This window comes from Pseudorca crassidens, chromosome 6, assembly GCF_039906515.1.
Source record: "Pseudorca crassidens isolate mPseCra1 chromosome 6, mPseCra1.hap1, whole genome shotgun sequence".
NCBI classification, from domain to species: domain Eukaryota; kingdom Metazoa; phylum Chordata; class Mammalia; order Artiodactyla; family Delphinidae; genus Pseudorca; species Pseudorca crassidens.
The window spans coordinates 53,438,104-53,465,714 of record NC_090301.1 but is presented as its reverse complement, the minus strand read 5'-3'; the positions used below and the strand labels follow the sequence as shown (position 1 = coordinate 53,465,714).

The following is a 27,611-nucleotide window of genomic DNA, read 5'->3' as shown; positions in this document are numbered from 1 at the left end:
CCTTTGCCACTGACATTACTCAAGGATGAAAATACGAGTACACATGGTGATTTAGCTGCATAATATAGGAGAAAGACACAGACTTGTTTAAATAATTCTGACTTTAATATCTTCAGAATACACATTTTATCCCAAGATTTTTTTTTACCATGTGAGGAAAATTTGGCAAAAGAGTCAAATTATACAGGTTGTCTGCAAAGTTAGGTAACTAACATGGGATAAAGTTATTTTTTATTATTATTTTATTGAGATATAATTGACATACAATATTATATTAGTTTCAGGTGTACAACATGATTCAATATTTGTGGGGATAAACTTATTTTTAAATACCATGTAAGTTATATTTTGAAACAATATGTTCAATAATGTGTTTTTAGGTGAAGGGCTTCTAACTAAATGTAAGGCAATGCAATGGCTAATCTTAAAAAAAAAAGCTACTCAACAAATACACTAACAAAAGTCCGAAAAGCCTAGAAACACAGGGAAAATAAGCTATTTGTTGTACTTTTTTAGATTAATAATTGGACATATTGCTTTCCTTTTATAGATACTTTGCCTAAAAATGTGTCCAGAGGCTAAACAAAAGCACACTGAGTGTAATATTTTAAAATGAAGCTAACATATAGTACAAAAATAAGTTTATACTCCTTCCCAAACTCATGGACACACTACATTATACAGCACATAAACCACTCAACCTCTTTCATCACAAATAAATAAATACAAAAACAAAACTAAAATTTCAGTAAGACAGTCCCTGAGACTATTTTTTATGAGAACTCCAAATAAGATCTCTAAATCTACAAGTTGATAGAGGAGGATGTGAATGGTGCTCTGTAGAAGGCATCCAAGGTCTCTACGTGCTAGAGCATCAGCAAGGTACCACGTGGATGGGCTGGTGTTAGAGTAGGAGATGAGGTGTGACCCACGCCTGTGAATATTGTGGGGAACCTAAAGAAGATTGTCCTCCTCATGGAAAGTGGTTAATATTAGTGTCCCTTCACTTTATCAGGGATACTTTTAAAAAAATCAGGGAAAAGAGAGTCAGGAAGTAATGAAAAATACATTTCATAGGAGTGCTTCTTTCAATCGTTTAGAAACATAGAAGAGCCTCACTGGGCATGCCAAAACTGTACTGCCAGAAAAAAGTTTTAGGCTCAGTTAGATTAAAAATAGGATTCTGAGATTCCTTTTCAACATGCTAGAGGATCAGCTAACCTTGGCCGAGACCAAGCATTTTAAGGTGTAGATTTGGAAACATGACAAGGGTTGTGACCTACATAGCTGGAGAGTCCATAGTTAGAACTGGTAAAATATAAAAATAAAGCCAACCATTATTAGGACAACCTTTTTACAATTATGAGGTTTCATTTTATTTCAGTGAGTATTTTTCCAGAGTATAGGTATAGCTATTCATATAAATATGTGTTCAATGGTCTCTAAAACCATACTTTCTACTGAGCCTCCTAATTCAGAGTCATGTGGTTTATCCCAAAACAATGTTAACACTGTGCTTGGAGCTGTTTCATGTGTGTTTCAGAGTTGAACAGTTTGTGCCCATGGATTCTGAGAAATGCTGCTTTTACAAGTGAGTGCTTAAGGGACTCCTATTAAATAAAAGCACACGTTACTAACAGTGAGGCTTTAAACGGCTCGCCTGAGCAGCCGGGAAGCTGGGCATTACGGTTATTAAGGCACCTCTCAGAGACACCCTCATCCAAAACAGTGGAATCATTTGCTAGTCCCATAGCCCTTGACACCCTTCCATTTGTAGTTATTTGCATATTTGCTTCCCAACTAGATGAGCAATACTCTGAACACTAAGATATTTTCTTAATTTCTCAATCACTACATAATATACTAGCATATAGTAGATGCTCAGAAATTATTTTTGGGATGAATGAATAACGCCACTAAATAGGGTACCATAAATACCTCACTTATTTATTTGGTAAAATTAACAATTCAGAATTCAGCAAAGCACCAGAAAGTGTGTCTCCAACCCCCCACCCCCAAAAGCATCAGAAGATTAAAGATTCTTAAGAGAGTCCCTACGGTCTCAAGAGTTAGTTTAGAAAAATAATTGAGGCATAAACTCCTTAAGGGCAGGAATCTTTTCTGCTTTGCTTATCTCAATATCCTCAGGGCCTTTACTGAGCATAATAGATGCTCAATAAAAATGTGTTGGGTGAATGATTACAGTAATGGTTATCTCTTTTCTAAATGCACAGAAGAATGAAAATAATGGAACTCAGAAACAGTAGCTACAGCTGCTATGAACATGGACTGCTGTGGTACATGCCACCTGACACTATCGAATACCAGTAGGCCATAAAACAGAATGATCAGAAATGCAAAAGCATGACAAGTTGGGAACATTTCTTTTAGGGGCAAACAGATCTCAGTCCTTCACTAGACCCTGTGCACAGCACAACTATTAACATTTGCATTAAGGATCCCAAGTTAAAATAAAAATTTAAAAGCCAATCAATGTCCAGAACATTCAAGAAAGCACAGAGGAATGTGATGCACTAAAGGAACATTCACATCAATTATTGTTCAAATTAAATACTAGACGGGGAAGATGTTTTGAAATGAGTTCAGGAGACCATGTGTGCCGGTTCTTCTGTGCTCCCAGAGCCTTTCTCTACTTGTTGCCCATTCTGTGTCGGAAAATGAGAGACATCTGAGTATTTCTTTCAGTCTCCTTCCTTGCCTTCTTTCTGGCAGTGGCATCTTTCTATGCTAACCACTCCCGCTGAGCAGTCTCCGATTTAGCCCACCAAACTTAGACACCTCCATCACCTCCCCTTCTCCTTCAGGAATGGAGACACTTACAGTTGGTCAACAGGAAACTTGACATCTACTGTGGACTCCCCTGAACCTTACCACCCCTCTGCAAACAGGTCCTTTGTTAAATTCTCTTTGAAAATCCCAGTTGATTATGCTTTCAGTGTTCAATCAGAACTTCGTGACTGATACACTATGGAATAGAGTCAGGTCCTTCTTCTTCCTTTGTGTGAGACTTAGATCAAATACATTAGGCACAAGTCAATTATCAAACCAAATTGTCGCTATCTCCTCCCCCCACACAAAAGTTCCCTAAAAGGCTCAAAAGACAACATGTTACCAGCAGTGGCACACATTCTCTCGTTTGAACAACAGCCCTGCTAGTGAACAAATCCAGACTGGCCTGTGACTTCCCCACATCGGTTGAGGCCACTTTAATCTTTCTGAAGGGATGGAAAATAATTGGTGATGCTTCTCCGAGTTATTCTGAAATATTTCCATAGAAAGAAACAGAGAAATGAACATGAATGAGAGGAGGCAAAGACAGTTTTAACAGAGAGATGTCATGGATCTGGTTCACCTAAATTTCAAGCAGACTACAGAGGACCACCTTGGATTTGGTGACTTAAGGGATGGAGTAGGGGGCATTTCACGACCTCCCACCCTGGGTGGATTGAAGCCTTGGGGCAGGGCTCTTACCCACCCTACCCAGAACATAGTAAATGGATAGTAAGCATAGGGAAGCATAGTAAATGAATGGGAAAAATACTTGGATTGGGTTCTAATTCCAACTTTCCTGGATGAAACATCTTGATTAAGTCACTTTGGCTCTCTTACCTAAAACAGAGATGATGAAAAAGCCATATTAATTCCTCATGATGCAGTGCTTCCAAGTATGTGAAGATTATTCTAACTTCTTGGGGATGACACTGTTAGAATTCCAGATTTGGGGAATTTCACTGTTCAGTCCTCAAAGGGGCTATATTACAAATCTCACCATTTCTGCTGAAACATTTGCCTCTTCCTATCTTGAAAACTCTCAGATTCTTCCACTGGAGTGGCAGTAAGTACTCTTTTTAAATTTTATTTATTTATTTTATTTTTTGGCTGTATTGGGTCTTCATTTCTGTGCAAGGGCTTTCTCTAGTTGCGGCAAGCGGGGGGTCACTCCTCATTGCGGTGCGCGGGCCTCTCACTGTCACGGCCTCTCTTGTTGCGGAGCACAGGCTCCAGATGCGCATGCTCAGTAGTTGTGGTGCAGGGGCTTAGTTGCTCCACGGCATGTGGGATCCTCCCAGACCAGGGCTTGAACCCATGTCCCCTGCATTGGCAGGCAGATTCTCAACCACTGCGCCACCAGAGAAGCCCAGTAAGTACTCTTAAGACAATTCTATTATATATGGATTAGAGAATACCTATTATGCACCAGAACTTCCAGGCTGTTACATATGCATTCTTAATCCAACTTTGAAGCCTAATGGCTTTTTAAAGTCAAAACTTCTTCCAAAATCCTCTTGGGAGTATGATTTTTAAAGCATATAGAAACAAAATCTGAGCCAATATATTTTAAATGAGGCTCTTTGATTTCTCATATGCTTTTGAAATGTGATACTTTCTACCTTGTGGAATTCTGTTCTCTAGCTCCCTGGAAAGCTAGGAAGAGTCTTAGATAATTGCATCCTCAGTGCTTTCTGAATTCCACTGCTAGTGGACTATTTCTGCCAGATAAACATGATGCCTACCTATAGCATTCTCTGGCCCTCAAACTCCTGTTTTCTGCTGTCATAGCCAAGAATTACAAAGCAGGAGCCTGGAATGGAGAACACTGCTACATGATTGCTCTGTATTAGAGGACTTTTATTACAGAAAATTGGAAACATTATTGACAAGATAAATTACCTTAAAAGAAGTTAATCTGAAAAGGCAAGGAGGGCTGTAGGATGCATTTCCGAGTTGCACATATAGCCTATTTTACCACATCACAATCCACACAATGAGAGCCCTCCTCCTTCCCCATCGGATGTTCATCTGTAGAGGTGAGTATTAATCTTGCAAAGTAAAAGAAAGCAAGATAACCTGGGAATAAGGCCAGCAGGTTAGAGTTTTAACAGATCACAAAAGCAGAACAATCATTTCAGAGAGAGAGAAGAGGGAGAGGAGAGAGAAGAGAGAAAGGAGAGGGAATGGATCGTAGATCTTCCTTTAAAGGAAACAGAAATCTTCCACTGAGTTGTATCAATACTGAAATTCACTCAACTCCACATGAATTCTCAAGTTTGATTCTCACTTGCTGATTTCCTTTCAACTAAATTTTCTGTCCTATAATTCCATACATGTTAATGAACACCTAAAAGCAAATACCATACAGAAAAAGGGAATGATAATATTCTGGGTAAAAATGATATCACAAACAGACATGAATTCCAAATGATACTGAATTCTACTGGAACTAGTGGAAATAAAACAATGACTTTACAGCTAAGTCCAACGTAGTGTTTAAAGAAAACATATTTCAACAGAACACCCAGAACAGTGAATCATTCTACATTTAATAGACTATATTAGCATCTAGAGATGTTAACGTTTAATTTAGCAAAGGACTGCCTCTGAGTCAAACAGAAAAAAGTTTAATTTAGATTTTATTCTGTTTTTGATTTATGTCAATAGGTGCGGTCACTGGTTTAAAGGAAAACCAGAAGTTTATCTTTCTTTTTATGGATAGTATTAACATTTGTCCCAGAGAGACTGCTATATTTTATGGACAGTAATACTCCTATCTCCCAAATTTAAATCTCTTTTTCTATAATAATTTTAAAAGACAGTGATTGACATAAAAAGGCACAACACATAAAATTATAGCTACTAATTGGCATACATTTATCATATACTAGACAATGTGCAGAGTGTTTTATGTACATTAATCTGATTAATCCTCATGATACTGGAATTCCACAAGGTGGACAATTATGATCCCCAAGTTAGCTAAAGACAAAGAAACCGAGGCTTAAAGAGGTTAAGCGATTTGCCAAGGGTCACAGAACAAAGAAGAGATGGAGCTGGAATTCAAATCCAAGCACATTTTGTTCTTAAGTCTTTTCCTCATTTTCTTTTATAATTAAAAAGAGTAAAAGGTACAACAAATGACCATATTTGTCTTATTAGAACATAAATACTAGTTTCAAATATAAGTACTATGCCAGACGTAAGCTACTTCATACTAAAATAAATTAAGCTAAACATCACTAATCATTAGAGAAATGCAAATCAAAACCACAATGAGGTTATCATCTCACACCCGTCAGAATGGCCATCATCAAAAAATCTACAAACAATAAATGCTGGAGAAGGTGTGGAGAAAAGGGAACCCTCCTGCCCTGTTGGTGGGAATGTAGATTGATACAGCCACGATGGAGAACAGTATGGAGGTTGCTTAAAAAACTAAAAATAGAACTACCATATGAACCAGCAATCCCACTACTGGGTATATACCCCGAGAAAACCATAATTCAAAAGGTCATGTACCACAATGTTGATTGCAGCACTATTTACAATAGCCAGGACATGGAAGCAACCTAAATGTCCATCGACAGATGAATGCATAAAGAAGACGTGGCACACATAGACAATGGAGTGTTACTCAGCCATAAAAAGAAATGAAATTGAGTTATTTGTGGTGAGATGGATGGACCTAGAGTCTGTCATACAGAGTGAAGTAAGTCAGAAAGAGAAAAATAAATACCATATGCTAACACATATATATGGAATCTAAAAAAAACAGTACTGATGAACCTAGTGGCAGGGCAGGAATAAAGACGCAGATGTAGAAAACAGACTTGAGGACATGGGGCGGGGGAAGGGGAAGCTGGGACGAAGTGAGAAAGTAGCATGGACATATATACACTACCAAATGTAAAATAGCTAGTGGGAAGCTGCGGCATAGCACAGGGAGATCAGCTCGGTGCTTTGTGACAACCTAGAGGGGTGGGATAGGGAGGGTGGGAGGGAGGCTCAAGAGGGAGGGGATATGGGGACACAGGTATACATATGGCTGATTCACTTTGTTGTACAGCAGAAACTAACACAACATTGTAAAGAAATTATACTCCAATAGATGTGAAAAAAAAAAGAGAAACAATTCAGTAAAATTCACACTCTATAGGCTTATAGAGTCTTTTGAGATCCTCATCTAGAGCAGTGCTTCTCAACTTTTTTTTTCATTATTGCCCTGCTTAGTGGGTCTTCTTTACAATTGTGTCTTTAATGCGATGCCCCATGAAATTTTAATACCACAGATATACCATGTCTGTTTATATACTATATCTGTGCATAAAAGGAGTACGATTTTTTTTTTTTTTTTGCCCCTAGAATGAATTTTTGCCCCTTGGTGGGCAATGAGAATGCTTAATCTAGAGGATGTACCTCTTTGTTTATCCCAAACCTTCCAACCCACTAGCTATTATTTAACATTGCATGGGGTTAGGGTTTTAAATTTTTAGCTTAAAGTTTTACAGTGAGTTAAAATGCAAATTTCATAGAATATGTTGAGCCATTTGTATCTTCGTGTGAAAAGAAGAGTGGAAAGCCAGTTTGATAGGGGAAAGGAAAATGTGAGGGCCCTCCCTACCGGAGCGGGGGACGGGAGGACAGAGAGCCTCTGGCGCCAGAAAGCCTGTGTCACAACTGAGCTTCAGTCTAGTCCTGCTGAACATGCTAACATGAAGTGCTTTAAGAAGAGATGCTGGGCTTCCCTGGTGGCACAGTGGTTGGGAGTCCGCCTGCCGATGCAGGGGACACGGGTTCGTGCCCCGGTCCGGGAAGATCCCGCATGCCGCGGAGCGGCTGGGCCCGTGAGCCACGGCCGCTGAGCCTGCGCGTCCAGAGCCTGTGCTCCGCAACGGAAGAGGCCGCAGCAGTGAGAGGCCCACGTACCGCAAAAAAAAAAAAAAAAAAAAAAAAAAAAAAAAAAAGAAGAGATGCTAACTTCCATTCGAGATAAACAAGAAATCTTAGTCATAAGCCACCTTAGTGACCATCACCTTACTGATTAATGTGTAAATATTAGGTTTCCTGCCTGAGAAGAATTTTGTTTGGTTCCTTTCAGGCCTGTTTGCATATTCCCAGTTGCTATGTGGCCAGGAACAAGAAAGTTTATGTAATGTTCCAAAGAAACTGCTCGACACCATGGCTCATTTTAACACAGGTATGAATAGAAGACAGAAATGAATTCACAAATACTTCTTTCACATGCACTGTCAAATATAACTTTTCACTCCCAGAGGCCAAAATAGTCTTAACCATTGAAGTAATTATAGCTCACAACTATAATTTAGAGTTAGTTCTGGTTGACTCTAAATTCACACAGGAAAATAATTCACTCATCTTGCTGGAACACTGGAATAAGTAGCTTTATAAAACCTATACAGTTTCAGCAATCCTAGAAAGTATGGTGAATCTAAATAGAAATCAATAGATGATAATTTAATAAGACAACAATAATAATTGTCTACCATTTATTGGTCACCAACTTAAAGGTTAAAGTACTATACTTGACACTTTATAAATATTACCTATTTAATTCTTACAGCAATCCTGTGAGATAAAAAATTATATTGTCATTTACAGAGGAAATGAATTCAGAAAGGATGGATGTTTTCCCTGAAACCACTTACCAAGTAAAGGAAGAAAGAGGAATTCAAACTCCTGTCATCTGAAGCTCATGCTTTGCCACTTTAGCCACAGTGAAATTATCTCAGTGAAATGACAGAAAGACTCACATCTGCAAACTTTATTTCCAATCAAATGGGGGACTCTTGGACAAGTGGAGAGGTAATGAATATGGTATATAACATATTTTAAGATTTTGCACGTGAGAAGCTACTGTGTAGATGATTTCAAATGAAGGACCACTTTGGTTTTTTTACATAAATGTCTTCAAGGTGGTGTTGGTCAGAATTTTCTGACTTTGAGGGTTGTAAAACATATACTTGTGTATGAAGACCTTGGTAAATGGTAAACAAAATGGCGGCTACTTCACAGAAGCATAGGTGCACTTTCCAGAGGTTGGGACTACTGTCCTAAATTGTCTACATCACTCATTCCCTATTCATGGCATTGGACCTTATGGTCTGAAGGGAGCTCCCATGTGAAGGGATGGCCCTTGTTTAAAATTTCCAGTGTATTTTATACTTGTATATAGCGCCTCCAACATGACAGGATAGTGAAAATTAAGAAGGTAGAAGTGGAATCGCAAAAACAACAAAAAAAAGTAAAGCTCTAAGAAATCAGTTTATGGAGGAGGATACCCAATGATTAGGGGCAACGCTGAGGAGCCAGAACGCAGACTTGGGTCTCCTAATTCCTAGACCAGTATTTTTTTTTCATAAAAGTACACTGTTACCAAGTAGAGTAATAAATAGGCTTGAAAGTACAACAAAAGTTGACCTAAAAAATACATCATCAATTTTAAGCTTTTTCTGTGCAAACTGACCTAATATTTAAATAATTTAAACACACTGACAACAAAGGAGAAATATAATTTATCTTTAAACTACTAACATGATTATGCTTACTGTGTCCCAAATGGACTATCAAATATCCCTGTATAGGACATTGTGAGTAGCTCCAAAATAAAGGCTGAAGTTGTTCTCACATGTGAAGTAATGTGTGCAACTGGTCAAAGTATAACCACTGCAATAAAAGACGTCTTCACTTAATTTTCTGGAGATTTCAGATGTTTGTTTAGCCTTTATTAACTGGAAAATTCCTCTACTCATTGTATACTTACTGACATATTCTATGAGGAAGATGTTTGTTTTCCAAGTAAATAACCCAAGCCATAAAGTTCAGCCAGTGTTTCACAATATTAACTTGACAATAAAGCATTTTATCAATGAAACATTTTTTAAATGTTTATGTAGCCTCCAATCAAATTCTTATTTAATTATGCTCCTCTGAGAAAACTTCCTATATCAGATCTTTGACAGGTTTTGTCAGATTTCTCTCAAGACTAATGCATGCAAATGCTACATTTAAAAATATATTGTATAAGATATAATAGTGAACATTACTAAAGAGATGCAGCATACAAACACTTTACCTTTTCAATGTTCTACTACTTAAAACTAATTTTATAGCTGACAACCTAGGCATTTCCATATATTTTAAATATTAATAAAATAATCATGTAGAACCGGCCCTTTCTAGAAGACTGATCATAGCATTTTAACAACATATGGAAGTCCAACATTTTAAAAACAGAAGTCATGTTAGCACTAGGTTCACGAAGACTCTGTTGTCTATAACAACTACTGATTAAACCCCAAAATGTTGCGCTCATCTTAATGGAAGGAAAAACATTCAGGTATGCTAGTCATAACAGCTTCCTTAACTTAGAGACACATTTTCAACATTATTCTAAATTGCTAAACCTCATCACCCCAAATCCTAGGAGGACAAATAATAATAAGTAATCATGGCATTTGCCCAGCACTGTATGAAATCTATACAAATCTGGAAAATTACAGCTAAAGCCAAGTATACCTCCAGATGTATTCCCTATCACTTTAGAACAAATCCACCATTTGGAAGTTATGTTACTTACCTAGAAGCATGTTTGTTAGCAATAGTCAATTCAGCCAGTCTGTAATCTCTGTATGAACAAAGGTATCAAGAGGTGAGAAGTATGTTAACCTGCTGCACGTTTTATTACAGAGAGAGTATGAGCCTTTACAGACTCTTCCTTCTATCCTAAGTCTGCTGGAGTACTGGACTGACTCCACTCACTCACTGTGGACCTTGGTTGAAACTAACAAACAATACAGTGACTGTCGGTTGATGCTGCCTTCTCAGCCCAGAAAGCCAAAAAAAATTATGGAAAAGTAGGTTACTTCACTGGAGTTGGAGATGTGAATTCTGAATTTATCATGCTGTTTCTTTAAAATTCCAAGTAGCATTTTCTACTAAATTCACAAATAAAAAAAGTAAAAACGCATGCAAATAAGCTTACAAAATCATATTTTAAAAATCTAACTACCTGCTTTTCCCCCCAATGTTTCTTTTTCCTCTAAGAATTTAAAATAACATTTAGCTCTAAACTAAAAAGAAATTCTTCTGCAAAATAAACTCTGTATAATATATGTGTTTTTAGGGAAGACTGTACGTTAAAATTATATCACTCATCATTAAGGATCAGAGAATGCAAATATGTTTATTATTTGGTGTTATGAGCTTGAGGCTCCAATGAGATTTCGGTTTCACAAAGGATTGTTTGTTTGACTCCAATACAGAGATAATTATTTCTGAAATAGGTTTCTCCTGAGAGAACAAACCTTACAGTTTTAAAGCAATAAGGATATTGCAGTGAACATTTAACAAAGGAATATCTCATTTCTATTTTTCTACTGGATATGAATTAACAATTTAAAAAGAGAAAAATCTGTCTGAGCTCAAAGGAAGAACACACAACATGCCAGCCAGCACTAAAGCCAGTAAGTTGAATGTGATTTCTGAGACTATGTTTTCTAAAGTAGAAAATCAAATGCATATCCAAATATCACATATTTTTGCAACTGTTTTTAAATCATCCTGCAGCGGATATTACCTTTTACATATAATGACAGTGGACACCAATTAAACTATATATACCTTCCCAGGGTCCAGATACTTGAGCAGTGAAGTTTTACAGGTATTCATTCATGTTTCTGTATTTTCCTATTAAAGATAATCTGGGGATTCAACTTTTACATGATTAGCTACTCTTATTTTGGTTAAAGTAGGTTAAAAGTTAAAAATAAGAAAAGTGAGAGAAAGCCTGAGAAATAAATCTAGGAAGGAAGAGAACAAAGGGAGACAGTTGGCCAAGGATGATAATGATAAAACATACCAAAGTCTGGGGGTTTTTGGCCATTGTAAAATGTAGGCCTTTTGTATATTAAATATATATATTTGGATGTAGTGATCTGACGGATTACATGCATAAATTTTCATATTGGGTAAACCAAGTTTCAATAAGTACAGGGGTATGTGTGTGTGTATGTTTATATTAATAAACACTTCTCTATAAATGTGGAAGGAGGCCTCTCTCCCTGCCCTTGACTCTCCATTCGCTTTAACCTAATGGTTGTCACACCTGAGCGACATCAGAATCCCCCCAAGGGTTTGTTAAAACAGACTGCTGGGGCTTCCCCGGTGGCGCGGTGGTTGAGAGTCCGCCTGCCGATGCAGGGGACACGGGTTCGTGCCCCGGTCCGGGAAGGTCCCACATGCCGCGGAGCGGCTGGGCCCGTGAGCCATGGCCGCTGAGCCTGCACGTCTGGAGCCTGTGCTCCGCAACGGGAGAGGCCACAACAGTGAGAGGCCCGCGTACCGCAAAAAAACAACAACAACAGACTGCTGGGTCCGACCCCTAGAGTTTCTGATTCAGTCTGTCTAGGGTAGAGCCTGAGAATTTACATTAGAACAAATTCCCAGGTGATGTTGATGCTTCTGTCCTGGGACCACACTTTGAAAACCGTTGCTCTAGTTCATTATGTTATCCTAGCATCTAGCATGAGAACATTTCCACTGTAAATTGTTTATTACCATATTACATAGATTCTAAGGTCTTTTCCCCCACATTTTCACAGCTCTGAATCAGGATGTATCTATAATTAATCACACCTTATAATAACTATGCAAAATGCAGCACTCACAACTGTAATGGTCAGTGTCAGTGTCTGCATGGACTTGGTCATAGCTGTTCATATTGTCTCTTCAGTTGAGTGATATCATTTTTGAATGATATCATATGTTGAGTTTGCTATTTAAAAATGTTTTTGTTTGAATCTATGCTTTAAAAAACCCCACTATGATTTGATTTTAAAAATAAGTCATTGCATACAAAGATGAAATACAAACAGGTGTGACATATGTATTTATTAGTGAAGCAAATGTTAATTACTGGAGAAATGACAGCAATTTCAGACTTTCTTAGAAAGCAGCATTCTATTCCATTAGAGGATAGAAGAAAAGTAAGCATAAGTGTAAGTAACTATGGTACCTGTAAAAGTTTTGCTTATCACAGGCCCAGTAATGCAACTGAAGGTAGAAGAAATTGCAAAATTCCTCTGAGTAGGAATTTCAAAGTGATGAGTTGGTGTGAATAATTCACAGGTCCAGAGGGACTCTCTTTAAGGCTCTGAGTCATAGTTTATTGACAGTATTTTGTTTCTGTCTTAGTGATGAAGTAATGATGTGACTCAAAATTAAGAAAATCTTAGGTTTGACAAAACATATTATTGGGAAATAAAACAATCACCCCTGTTAGCAGCTATTTAAAAATTAATGATCAATGAGTTGATTTAAAGCAGGTTTTTGCTGTTGTTGTTCCAAGTGTGGTATGGAAAAGCCCAAAGAATCACAAGGATGCCTGCTAGAAATACATATATTTGGGACTACCAGAGATCTATTGACTCAAACTGCTTTGGTTTGAGAACAACTGACCATTTCACCTCCAAGTAAATAGCAATTTAATAAGAATGACACCACTGGAGGACTCCCAAATGTTAGTGGTAATAATATATTTCTGAAAAAAAAACTACCTTTGACTCCAAATCAATTACAATAAACCACTGATACTGCCTAAATGAGTAAAGCTATACAGGGACACCTCTGTGACAGTTTATCCCCATAGGAAGTTTTAAAAACTAAAACACCAAAATGCATACATATTCCAGTGGCCCTTAGTGAAAGCAGAAGAGAAAAAGCCAGAGGCAAAGGTGCATGCTCATCTGACCAGACCCAAAGCAAGTAATGCTTGACAGGAGGGCGTGATACTAGGAAGGACACAGAAGCACTATATCTCTACATCAGAGACGCCAACCCCTGACCCCAGGGGTTATATGGTGGAGTACCCATATAACCCTCCAGTGGTGTGAAGGATTTGAAAGAAATGGTAAGATAACCAGGATGTAATTGACCAGCTGGAAAGCTGCCCAACATCACTGAGTCTGTTTCCTGAGTAACAGAATAAAGGTACTGTTAGATTTCTATGGTCCATCTTAGCTCTAAAATTATGTAATGTTTAAAAGCTTTCATAAAATGGTGTGGCCTCTTTCAAAGTTTTATTAGGAAAAAACTTATAAAAGCAAATGACTGATTAATCCAAGAAAAAGGGCACTTGTGATGGTTTGAATTGTGTCTCCTCCCCCTCCCCATTCATATATTGAAGATACTAATGCCCAGTATTTCGGAACGTGATCTTATTTGGAGATAAGGTCTTTACAGAGGTAATCAAGTTAAAATGAGGTCATTAGGATGGGCCCTCATCCATTATGACTGGTGTCTTTATAAAGATAGAAATTTGGATGTGGATAGGTACAGACGGAGACAATGTGTAGAGACACAGGGAAAAGATGGCCATCCACCAGCCAAGGAGAGAGACCTGAAACAGATCCTTTCCTCAGAGCTCTCAGAAGGAACTAACGCTTCTGACACCTTGGATTCAGAATTCTAGCCTCCAGGACTGTGAGATGATAAATTTTTGTCGTTAAAGCCACCCAGTTTGTAGTACTTTATTCCAACAGCCCTAGGAAACAACACAGCATTGATACCAGGTCCTTGATGTTAAGTCTACGTTAACTTCATAAAAGGTATTGGAGACTGACCACCACTCACTCTCTTTCTCTAAGAAGTTGCAATAGCAGTAGGAGTAGCTATTTTTGGAAAGTTAGTTACAACTCAGATGTTTTATATTTGTTCTTTCTTTAAGGTTTCTTAGGTTTCTAAGGTTTCTTTCTTTAAGGTTCCTGATTAGGGTGGTCCTGCATTTGTATATTTAAGTAGGTTTTAAGTAGCTGTTTTGTTTTTTCTCATACTTGCTTTACTCTCTGTGTTTTCTACTCCACTAATACTTGCTTTTGTCTTTATTAACATCTGCTTCCTAACTTCTTCTGATTAATTATTATTTTTTTTTTTTTGCGGTACGCGGGCCTCTCACTGTTGTGGTCTCTCCCGTTGCGGAGCACAGGCTCCAGACGTGCAGGCTCAGCGGCCATGTCTCACAGGCCCAGCTGGTCTGCAGCATGTGGGATCTTCCCGGACCGGGGCATGAACCCGTGTCCCCTGCATCGGCAGGCGGACTCTCAACCACTGCGCCACCAGGGAAACCCCCTTCTGATTAATTTTGATATACTTTTTCTGGTTTTTAAGATGCATACATGCCTCATTTATTTTCAATTTTTGTTTTTTAATATGAAAAACCATTTAAGAGCACAGTTTTTGATAAGACGTTTTCCCTTCCATTAACTTTTAGATAATCTATCATTTTAAGTTTTGATTTTCCTCTTCTCTCCTTACTTGATGGTTAATAGGACTGAGAGATAGAAATAACATGTTATCTTTTATTCTATCTTTAGTATTAATTAATTTAGTTTGGCCTTGGGCCAATCACTTACTTTCCATGAGCTTCTGTGAAATTGGCTGTGTGAGGATCAAACCAACTATGACAATATTTGAAACAATAAATTGCTGTACAAATTTAAGTGATTGTTTTAATTATTTTTGACCAACTCACTATACATAAGGAAATTAGGGTAACCCTTGGGGACATCAGAATTGCTTAACTTCAGAGTTTTAACTTTTCATTTCTGTTTGGTGTATTATTAATCATCTCAAATTGTCTATAAGTTTATAATTTTATGGAAAAATGGCAATAATTCACCTGCTAGTTCAGTTTTAGTCGATGAATTTCTTCCAAGGAGAGAAACTGTTTTAAAAATCCATCTCCTGAAATAATCAGTCATTACCATTTAAGAGTGGGAACAAATGGAACTAGCATTTACCTAAAGCCAGTTATGTGTCAGGCACTCTTTTAGGTGTTTTACATTCAATTCTTATAACAACCGTTGCACAGATGAAGATACTAAGAGAGAATAAGTAAATTGCCCAAGGTCATAAATCTTCCAATCCGGTGCTCCCTCCAAGCTCCCTCCCTACAAGGACAAGTGAATTCAGACAGCAGGGTTGAACTAAAGTTTTTAATCTAATGATGTCCAGAGAATGTAAAATATTTCTTCTTTTATAAAACATTTTTAAGTAAAAGTGTTTCAAAAAAGCAATAGTCCTTTTGTTTCTCTTTGATATTTTTTTCTTCAGAAGAGATTTTTACTTTCCTTTAGGGGAGAATGAAAGTATCTGAGAACAATCATTTTACTTTGAACTACACCATTATTTCAGAATTTTCTATCATGCTGAATATTAAGTTTTAGCACATCTTATGTATTAATTCAAGAGTTCTTATATTTAGTATCTAAAATACATGTAAAATTCTTTAGTAGCGTTCATTTTTAATATTTAGTGCTCAGTTTTTACTTAAGACCACCTAAAGGTATTAACTACTATTATTTCTGGTGAGATTATGCTTAACTGAGTCAAAACTGTAGCCTAATCAGCTTTGCAATTTTCTACAGGTACAGCTCTCTGTAGAGCTTTTAAAGACCATTACTACTAACTAGGCTGGTACTTATTTGAATAGAGTGAACATTTAGGGAGTTATATGAGTTCTGAGTGTGAGGATCCAGAATGGACTCAAAAAAGAGCAATAAAGAATAAGAAGAAATGATTACAACTGTTGTATTAGTGAAGATGTTCATGACATTATATGTAATCACAAACACATAGAAACATCCTAAATGCTCAATAGCAGAGGAATGGGTGTGTTGATAGTGTGAAATATTACAAAATACATTCAGTAACATAGGAAAATGTTCATATTATGAAATATTACAAAAAATGTTAAGTGACATACGTCACTATATAACAAGTGGGAGAAACTGTAGAACTGGATATACGATAGAGGTCACATATGTAAATAAAAAAGCATATTCTAGATGTACGTGAATGTTTGTATATGTGCATAGCTACAGAAACATGTTTAGAAGAAAATACCAGAAAATATGTTAAACACTGCAGGTTTATTGAAAATTTTACTTTATTGTCTACTCTTTTCTGTATTGTTACATTTTTTGTACTAAACTGAAAAAAAATCCCTCATATTAAAAACTGCATTGGGGGTATTTGGCTATTTAAAAGAAAATTTATATGATTTCCAAAAACAGGGAGGGAGAACTAGCTAACCTAGACAATCTCACTTAAAAAAACTTATAGTAGGTAAATGTTGAGAACTAGTTAAGTTCTCAAGTTTCTTTTGGGCCCTAATGATCCTCGGATTTGACAGGAGTAAGGGCAAGCGTGGGACTAATAAACACATGCCAGAGGCTTACCTTGATCACTGTCACAGTGCAAATGTATAGTAAGTGGTGTGAAATAAACAGGATAAAAGGGAATGAGGATAATGGTAATACAATATTTATAAGGAGCTTCAGCCATCAATTCCCAGAGCTCCTCAGTGATTCAATCTCTTCGTCTGTAGTATCTGCATCCATATAGATGAGTATCAAGAGCCTGCAGAGAGGTGATGGTGGGAATCCAGCCCACGGATAGGCTTAACATGCATGATTTCTTCCAAAGCATTAAATCTTTTTAACCACTATGGTATCATTGCCATTTTTACCCAAGTATTTAACTTATATGAAAGAAATAATTTATATGCCCTTAAATAACATGGCCCTCATTAAACTATTTATCCTCTATCAATGTCATCAGAAGATGTCCATGACAACATAGTGACATATAGTTAACATGGTTCAGACATATCAGATCTCTGCACAACTGGACACATCAAAAGAATTACCATGTCATCAATGATGCTACCAGACAGAGCACCTGCTCCCCTCCCACATTAGATAGCAGACGTTCAAATAATACCATGTAGATTTTCTTAAGCTGGATACTGAGATGTGCCAAGTTTTTCAATAGGGTTAAATCAGAAATGTTATAACTTTTTCTTTTCATTAAAAAAAGAAATCTCTACCTGCCTAATAGGCACCCACTCTACCTTGCTTATTTTTATGCAGAGGCAGCCTGTCCTCTCAGAGGCAGAGTTTGCCTAGGGCAGCAAAATGTTCTGTGACTGTTGATCCCATGTGAGTGATCGCCAGCTGGGAGGAATGTGCTTTTACTAGTGTGTCTACGGCATATATTTGGAAAGAGATAGACAAGACCATAAAACTTTGGACAAGTTGGAAAATTCTGAAGTGAGATGATGTTCTGCAAGCAAAAATATTTAGGTACGTCTAACTTCAGGAGATGAAACCCAAAGGGATTTAAAGGTTTGCTCTCCATGAACATAAAATATAAATAAATAAATAAACAAACAAATAAATATCACCAATGTGTTTTGCTTTCTTTCAAGAGCTGCTTACAGTAGATGTTTGAAAACAAGACTGAAAAACATTTAAAACATTCTATAAAAGGTGAGTTCATTGACATCTAAAACGGCTGAAATATAGTTTTAGAGGCATATGGGTAGAGCTTCCCCACATCTGACCTACATTGTTAAATTTTTATTAGTAATATACTTTTCCAAGATAACTTACATATATAAACTGTAAACCATACTAATGAGAAAAAGATAAATTTTGCTTTATCCAGGGGCTGAGTCTACTTGCTTTAAAATGAAAACGGTATGGAGGTTCCTCAGAAAACTAAAAACGGAGTTACCATATGATCCAGCAACCTCACTCCTGGGCATATAATTGGACAAAACTATAATTCAAAAAGATACATGCACCCCTATGTTCATAGCAGCACTATTTACAATAGCCAACACATGGGAACAACCTAAATGTTCATCAACAGATGAATGGATAAAGAAGATGTAGTACATATATACAATGAAATACTACTCAGTCATAAAAAAGAATGAAATAATGCCATTTGCAGCAACATGGATGAAACTAGAAATTATCATACTAAGTGAAGTAAGTCAGAAAGAGAAAGACAAATACTACAGCATATCACTTATATGTGGAATCCAAAATATGACACAAATGAACCTATCTATGAAGCAGAAACAGACTCAAAGACATAGGGAACAGACTTCTGGTTGCCAAGGGAGACGAAGTTGGGGGTGGTAGACTGGGAGTTTGGGGTTAGTAGATGCAAACTGTTACATATAGACTGGATGGACCACAAGGTCCTACTGTATGGCACAGGAAACAATATTCAGTGTCCTGGGATAAACCATAATGGAAAAGAATTTTAAAAAGAATGTACACATATGTATAACTGAGTCACTTTGCTGTACAATAGAAATCAACACAACACTGTAAATCAACTATACTTCAATTAAAAAAAAAAGTACCAAAAATAAAAGTAGTTTCATCAGGAAAAAAACAAAATAAAATGCACTTTTAAGAAAAGATTTAACAAATGTTTTGAATTTTTGAATACATGTCATATAATCATAGACTCTCAATACTGAAAATGACTCTAAAACCATCTCATTTTATTAATGAAGAAACTGAGATCCAGAAGGACAAATTATCCTGCTTACTGTCATATAGCTGGTGGAGGGAAAAATCATAAGAATATTTATTCATTCTCCAAATCTTTATTGAGTACCATTCTGCGCCAGGCACTGCTCTGAGTGCAGAGGCTACAGGAGCCCTGCTCAGGGAACTTACATTAGACTAAAGTTTACTGATTCTGATCACAAAGCTCTTTTCATTTGCTCATGTACTTCTCTCGCCAAAAGGGCTAATCTATACAATTTATGAGGAGGCTCCAATGTCTGATAAAAATGCCTGTGTTTTGTTTTTTTTCCACCTGGTTTCATCTATCATGGTTGTTTTCTTGAAGATTTACCTGTATTAAAGATTTATCCATATTAAAAACAAAACCAGCAGATCTTTATGTTATGTGTCTTTCCATGGACAACGTGCATAATAAGATTTGTATTATGTTTTTTATTATATCAATGTAACATATTTGGGATATAATGGCATAATATAACTGGTAATATTTCAATTTTTTATCTCTGAGTCCCCCGAAAAGAGAAAAATTCTGAGATTCAGAGATAATGATTTGCTATTTCTTTCTCAACTTAATCTTAGGTACCTCCATTAACAGTCAGCAGTTATCATATTATGATTCAAGTGAATGATTTAGAGAAACATCTATATAATATCAAATGATCTTGTATTCGCCTGCAACTACAGGGTAACTCAGGAAGAATTCTGACTTCTGATTTTATTCAGTAGGATTCTGCAGAAATCATGTGCTGCACATATATTGCAACTTTTAGCAGGAAAAGCCTTAGATAACCCCATTTTGTAATTAAGGCAGAATACAAAGCATGCTTCCAGGGCTTGCCAGGGCCCAGCCTCTTCTGCATAACGTGAACCCCCTTTGTATCACATGACTCTATCCTATTCCAGCCACAGCTGATGGGGCCAGGACCAGGTATAGATAGCTGATTCAGGGACACCTACTCATCAGAAACATTCTAGGTGGTGTGGTTCAAAACATGACAATCAATCCTTCAGGAGTTGATTAGATGAGAAACTGGTAACATAAGTGTGGGAAGACCAGGTTCACTGGGGGTCATCTTCAAGCCTAAGTTTATGAGGAAGAAGGACAGGTGACTAAAGAGAGAAGAGAGCATACGGGGCTGAAAAGGCAGAAGACTGTGAGAGGTAGAGAATTCCTCTGAGAGAAAAGACGGTTCCTAGTGGTTTCCAGTTGACACCAGTTTCCACGAGCCCCATCTTGCTCCAATCATTGGCTTTGCATTTCCTGAGATTGGCTGTTGTAGCCTACAACAAATCTCCTCTTTCTTAAGTTACCCTGAGTCTCGCCTGCAAACAAATAAACCCTGGCCGAGAGAAATAGCCTTTCATGCACCTACACTTAGTTTTTACCACAAAAGGAAAAGAGCAAAAGTCAGTCACATATGACAGACTCAATTCCTCTTACATCTCTGAAGGATCACCCTAACCATAAGTCAATTTGGGGCACTGGTTACTATATCATTAATTTTTAATGACATGGTAGTATTTAATAATTTCTACAACCTTCTAAATATAAAATTATATGAGGGTTACCAAAGACCATAGTACTGAATTAAGCTTTTCCAATTTTCAACTTCCAAATAGTTTTTGATGATGCTCATAATATCAATAAATACTTACCTCACCTCTTTCCTGTTCTCTATCAAAGGCACTGGAAAACAGGCACCCAAGAAAACCACAGTAAGAGTAGTCTTCTGGTTTGCCATGGTTCTGATACTTTTACCAAAGTGCTGCTTTCTGGATATTTTTCCAAGTGAATTTTGCTCCTAAAGTAGCCTATTCAGGAGGACTTTTTCCTTTATTCCCCATCTAATTAGTCATTGATTCTCCTCAAACTAAATGGATGAGAAAACATATTTTCTCCTTTGTTTTACTTTCAAAGATTTAATCCAAGTATTTTTCACTACTTGTTCATCTTTATCACACAGTTCCAATAGCAAACACAGGTCTTTTCTTCTTCTTCTGTATTTGTTTTGCTCCTGTTGGGAACAAGGTCTACAAAACTTACAGTTCCCAACTCATAAGCTAGAAAAAAAATTATTCTTCATAATGTAAAGAAAACATCATTCTCAGCCAATGCAAGTGCTTTAATTCAAAAGATTTATTAAAATGATGAAGTAGCTATTGTTCAGCTATAGCTTTGAGCCATCTGAAGCATTTTACTTTGTTTGGGGTTTGCCAAATTCAGGGAAAATGAAAACTTTTGGACAGTTAAAAGGGGAAATATTGTACAAAATTAATGCACAGAAATCTCCTGCATTCCTATACACTAATGATGAAAAATCTGAAAGAGAAATTAAGGAAACACTCCCATTTACCACTGCAACAAAATGAATAAAATACCTAGGAATAAACCTACCTAAGGAGACAACTATAAGACACTGATGAAAGAAATTAAGGACGATACAAACAGATGGAGAGATATATCATGTTCTTGGATTGGAAGAATCAATATTGTGAAAATGATTCTCCTATCCAAAGCAATCGACACATTCAATGCAATCCCTATCAAACTACCAATGGCATTTTTCACAGAACTAGAACAAAAAGTTGCACAATTTGTATGGAAACACAAAAGACCCTGAATAGCCAAAGCAATCTTGAGAAAGAAAAACGGAGCTGGAGGAATCAGGCTCCAAGACTTCAGACTATACTACAAAGCTACAATAATCAAGACAGTATGGTACTGGCACAAAAACAGAAATACAGATCAACGGAACAGAATAGAAAGCCCAGAGATAAGCCCATGCACATGTGGTCACCTTATATTTGATAAAGGATGCAAGAATATACAATGGAGAAAGACAGCCTCCTCAATAAGTGGTGCTGGGAAAACGGGACAGCTACAGGTAAAAGAATGAAATTAGAACACTCCCTAACACCATGCACAAAAATAAACTCAAAATGGATCTAAATGTAAGGCCAGACCTAAATGTAAGGCCAGACACTATCAAAATCTTAGAGGAAAACATAGGCAGAACACTCTATGACATAAATCACAGCAAGGTCCTTTTTGACCCACCTCCTAGAGTAATGGAAAGAAAAACAAAAATAAACAAATGAGACCTAATGAAACTTAAAAGCTTTTGCACAGCAAAGGAAACCATAAACAAGATGAAAAGACAACCCTCAGAATGGGAGAAAATATTTGCAAATGAAGCAACTGACAAAGGATTAATTTCCAAAATTTACAAGCAGCTCATGCAGCTCAATATCAAAAAACAAACAACCTAATCCAAAAATGGGCAGAAAACCTAAATAGATGTTTCTCCAAAGAAGATACACAGATTGTCAACAAACACATGAAAGGATGCTCAACATCACTAATCATTAGAGAAATACAAATCAAAACTACAATGAAGTATCAACTCACACTGGTCAGAATGGCCATCATCAAAAAATCTACAAACAATAAATGCTGGAGAGGGTGTGGAGAAAAGAGAACCCTCTTGCACTGCTGGTGGGAATGCAAATTGATATAGCCACTATGGAGAACAGTATGGAGGGTCCTTAAAAAACTAAAAATAGAACTACCATATGACCCAGCAATCCCACTACTGGGCATATACCCTGAGGAAACCATAATTCAAAAAAAGTCATGTACCAGTGTTCACTGCAGCTCTATTTACAATAGCCAGGACATGGAAGCAACCTAAGTGTCCATCAACAGGTGAATGGATAAAGAAGATGTGGCACATATACACAGTAGAATATTACTCAGCCATAAAAAGAAATGAAATTGAGTTATTTGTAGTGAGGTGGATGGACCTCAAGTCTGTCATACAGAGCGAAGTAAGGCAGAAAGAGAAAAACAAATACCGTATGCTAACACATATATATGGAATCTAAAAAAAAAAGTGGTTCTGAAGAACCTAGGCGCAGGACAAGAATAAAGATGCAGACATAGAGAATGGACTTGAGGACATGGGGAGGGGGAAGGGTAAGCTGGGACGTAGTGAGAGAGTTGCCTGGACATATATACACTACCAAATGTAAAATAGATAGCTAGTGGGAAGCAGCCACATAGCACAGGGAGATTAGCTCGGTGCTTTGTGACCACCTAGTGGGGTGGGATAGGGAGGGTGGGAGGGAGACGCAAGAGGGAGGAGATATGGGGATATATGTATGTGTATAGCTGATTCACTTTGTTATAAAGCAGAAACTAACACACCATTGTAAAGCAATTATACTCTAATAAAGATGTTAAAAAAAAAGGAGAACAAAATAAAAGGAGGGGAAATATTGATATGATTAAAAGCTAGAGAAGAGTAGAAAAGACAAAAAGTATAGGAGAAATAACATCAAGATACAGCTTTCAAGTACATTAATGGTTATATGTTACCAATCACAGAGATGACATATAAAACTACTAAGAGTGTGTCCTTAGTAGTAATAATATCAGCAACCATCCCTGCAGTACCAGATCCTTTTCTAAATGTTTACCTGTATTTACTAATATAATACTAGCCTAATTTTATACATGATGAAACTAAAGCATGGAGACAGAAAGTAACATATCTGAGGTTACACAGGTAGGATGTTGAAGAGTGGGAATTTAAAGTAGTTCTGGCCCTGCAGCTGGAACCCTTAATCATAGGCAGTTTGCCCTCTCTGTAAATATTTTGACAAGTTTTCAAATTAATTGTACATTAAAACTATCTCAAGAGCATCTCCAAGTATACCACCACCTAGGCTCCACACTAGAGATTCTGATATAATAGGTCTGGGTGGGATCTGTCATCAGTGTATTTTAAAAAGTGCCTAGGTGATTCCAAATTCAGAGAAGCAAGACCGCTAAGCCCCAGTCACCTAGCTATGTAGTGGTTGAGACAGGAGCAGAATCCAGGTGTCTTGACTTTTTCCTGTACATTACAGTAGCTCCAACCTTCAGCAAATTGAGGGAGAAAATAAATTTTTACTCTGGAGTGACAAATTTCAGTTTCTTAAGCCAAAAATCCTTAGTTCACTGGAGATCATGAAACACAAGGATGGTGTTTCTTTCTGTGGTTATTAGAACTAAGATGTACTCTCAAATTTCTGAAATAATAAAGTGTGCCAGTGAGAAACTGATGAACATTTTCAAACTCCCTTTATTAAGTATTGCAACACTAATATAATTTCAACACCAGAGGTCTTTGCTATACAATTTAAACTCTCTGTGTAATACAGAACCCTCCTCAGAATCAACTTAAGGCAAAATGTTTTTAAAGAAAGGAGAAAGGGGCTTGTGTGGTAAATGTTAAACAAGCAGCTCTCTGGGGAAGAAGCCTTGATTTGTAGTGTTTACCAAATCATGGTGTGAACACCACCACCATTGCCAATTTCAAGCTATCAATGTGATGGGCATTACTGAATGTGGAGCTGGGAAGAAATAGTAGCACACCGTTATACAGCTTTGCCTTCATATACGCACATAGACATAAAAACCCTCAAGAGCACAGATAATAGTAAAATGTAGTTAAAAACTTAGAAAGTAGTGAATTTTGAATATTTATTACCTTTGTTTTAAATATAGTTCACTTAATGTACATTTCTATAATTTTTTAAAAATAAATTTATTTATTTATTTACTTTTGGCTGCGTTGGGTCTTCGTTGCTGCACGTGGGCTTTCTCTAGTTGCAGCAAGCGGGGGCTACTCTTTGCTGCAGTGCACGGGCTTCTCATGGCAGTGGCTTCTCTTTGTTGCAGAATATGGGCTCTAGGCACGTGGGTTTCAGTAGTTGTGGCATGCGGGCTCAGTAGTTGTGGCTCGTGGGCTCTAGACCTCAGGCTCAGTAGTTGTAGTGCACGGGCTTAGTTGTTCCACGGCATGTGGGATCTTCCCAGACTGAGGACCAGGGCTAGAACCCATGTCCCCTGCATTGGCAGGTGGATTCTTAACCACTGCGCCACGAGGTAAGTCCCTATAATCAATTTTTAACAATGCAATATTTAATAACTGGCTTGCCAAATTCCTGAAAACTTAATAATCACCTATTGCAAGGTGGTCAAACACACCAGTGAAAAGACGTCCATTTAATCACACATTTTTCTTGGAGATGGGCAATATTTAATTTGACAAATTGAACAAGAACGAGGGGAGAAAACAAACTTTCTTAATTTATTCAGCTTTCTCAGGAATGAGAACTTTTGATTACTCCTCCAGAGTAAATCCAACCTTCATTTTGAGCAACAGAACATAGGGGTTAAGAGTGTGGGCTCTGGGGTCGGAATGCCTGGATTTGAGTCCTGGCTCACCCATCTGTAACTCTATGACCCTAGGAAAATTACTTAAAAAGTCTGACCTTCTGTAAAAGGGGATAATAATAGTTCTCGCCTCAAAGGATTGTTGACAGAATTAAGTTATTACATAAAGCACTTACAACAGTGTCTGGCACATGGCAAATGCTCAGTGAAGGTTAGCTACCACTGTCTTATAAAGGGCCTTCCAGTAAGTAAACTATGTGTATTTGAGATAGTTACTTAAAGTTAGCTACTTAAAGTTCCCTGAACACACCAAGAGCTGTTAAGCATCCTTGCCTTTTCTCATGCTCTTCCTTCCACCCGATATGATAAACTATCGCCATGTCTTTTTAAGGTCAGCTCTAAAGTATTATTTCTCCTAAATTTCTCTGATTAGCCTGCATCATGGATAATTCAATAGCCCTTTATAAGCACATACTTAATTTATTTTTAATATGCATTTATTAATAAGTTCCTGAAAACATGTTCTAAGTCAAATATTTGAAGGCCAAATACAGGCATGTATGTCATGAAGTAGGGGGAGGGTTTCTGTTTTCTGGCATCCTCCTTCCTCAAGGGCCAACCACTCTTCACCAGAACTTGCACATACATAAGTAGCTTCCTCAGATGACAGTACAAATCCTCCTTGACTACCTATATATAAAAAACCTGTTCAGTGCATAAAAGGCCTATTTCCGGAAGATCTGAAACACCTAAGTGTTATGTACGAAAGTAAAGTTTGTATTAAAGTTAAAATTATTAGTTTTGAAGACCACCCATATGTCTATGATATCTATTCCCTCTGTTTCCTTATGGCAGAGTCTTAAAGGCATTGTGTTTCAACATATTTGTGTTTGCATAGCACAGTTTCAGGTACATACTAGGCGATTAATAAATGTTGGTTGTATTTAATTTCATTTAATTAGTTGTTAGAATCATTAAGAAAATCCAAGGTTTAAGAAAAGAATAGCTTTGGTGTCTCCTGTCAATTGAATATTGCTTGTATAATGAAGGAAGCTATGTGACTATAAAGTCCCTTTTCCTTCTAAGAGTAGATGTGCAATTTTATTTAAATGATCAATTATCTTATATAGACAGATGGAAGGATGAAGGAAGAAATAAAGGAAGAGAGGAACAGAGGGAGGGAAGAAGAGAAAAGGAAAAAGAGGAAAGAAGGAAGGGAGGGAGGAATGGGAAATTCTTTCCTTTTTTTAAAGGAAGCATCTCTTTATCTTTTTAAATATAGAATTATAATTGACATTGGTCTTAGCAATGTTTTTGTGGATCTGACTCCAAAGGCAAGGGAAACAAAAGCAAAATTAAACGGGACCACATCAAACTAACACAGCAAAGGAAAACACCATCAGAAGGAAAAGGCAACCTACTGAATGGGAGAACATATTTGCAAATCATATATCCAATAAGGCGTTAATATCCAAAATATAGAAAACTCATACAACTCAACAACAACAAAATAAACAACCCAGTTAGAAAATGGGCAGAGGATCTGAGTAGACATTCTTCCAGCAGTGAAGGAGATGAACAGCAGTGGTCCTCAACTGGGGATGATTTTGCTCCACAGGGGCTGTTTTGTAACGTCACAACTGGGGTGGAGGGAGGTACTACCAGCATGTAATGTGTAGAGGTCACGGATGCTGCTAAACATCCTAGGATGTACAGGATAGGCCCCCATGACAGAGAATTGTCTGACCCAAAATGCCAATAGTGCCCAGGCTGAGACACCATGGACTAAAGAAATACTTAGGAGGCAACATGGACTTCATGTCAGATATTAACTTTAAGTTCAATGCCAGATTTATCGAAATAAAATGCAATGACCACAAGAAAAACAAAATAAATGTCAGTAACTGCTTTAGGGACAACAAAATTTAAATAAACAGGTGCAAGTCAAAGCAGTCATTAAATACACATGTATAGTTACTAAAATGTTTAGAAGGGATGAGAGCTGTAAACTGCATTCCCAGCGTGGCAGAAATACACAGCGCCTAAATCTAGCATTGTCTACAAAAGAGGCATGCCCTTCACTCTGGTAACAGTCAGCAGGATCTAAATTTAGGTTATACTCTTAGTGCATTAAAATAGCATCAAGAAGCTCAGGAAGTCTAAAACCATCACACTCCAAGTTT

At 37.2% G+C, this 27,611-nt stretch overlaps 1 protein-coding gene across 8 annotated transcripts in view; it reads right to left on the bottom strand.

Annotated features, from left to right (window-relative positions):
* ZNF385B (zinc finger protein 385B) overlaps nucleotides 1–27,611 on the bottom strand; it is a 391,044-nt gene that overhangs the window by 198,489 nt on the left and 164,944 nt on the right. Inside the window, exon 1 of one of the 8 annotated variants that reach the window (XM_067741353.1) lies at nucleotides 10,394–10,412. The exons of the other annotated variants lie outside the window; for them this stretch is intronic. Coding sequence (XP_067597454.1) covers nucleotides 10,394–10,403 — 10 coding nt within the window. The 5' untranslated portion in view covers nucleotides 10,404–10,412. Of the gene's footprint in view, nucleotides 1–10,393; nucleotides 10,413–27,611 lie in introns of those variants that run through there. 8 annotated transcript variants of the gene reach the window in all.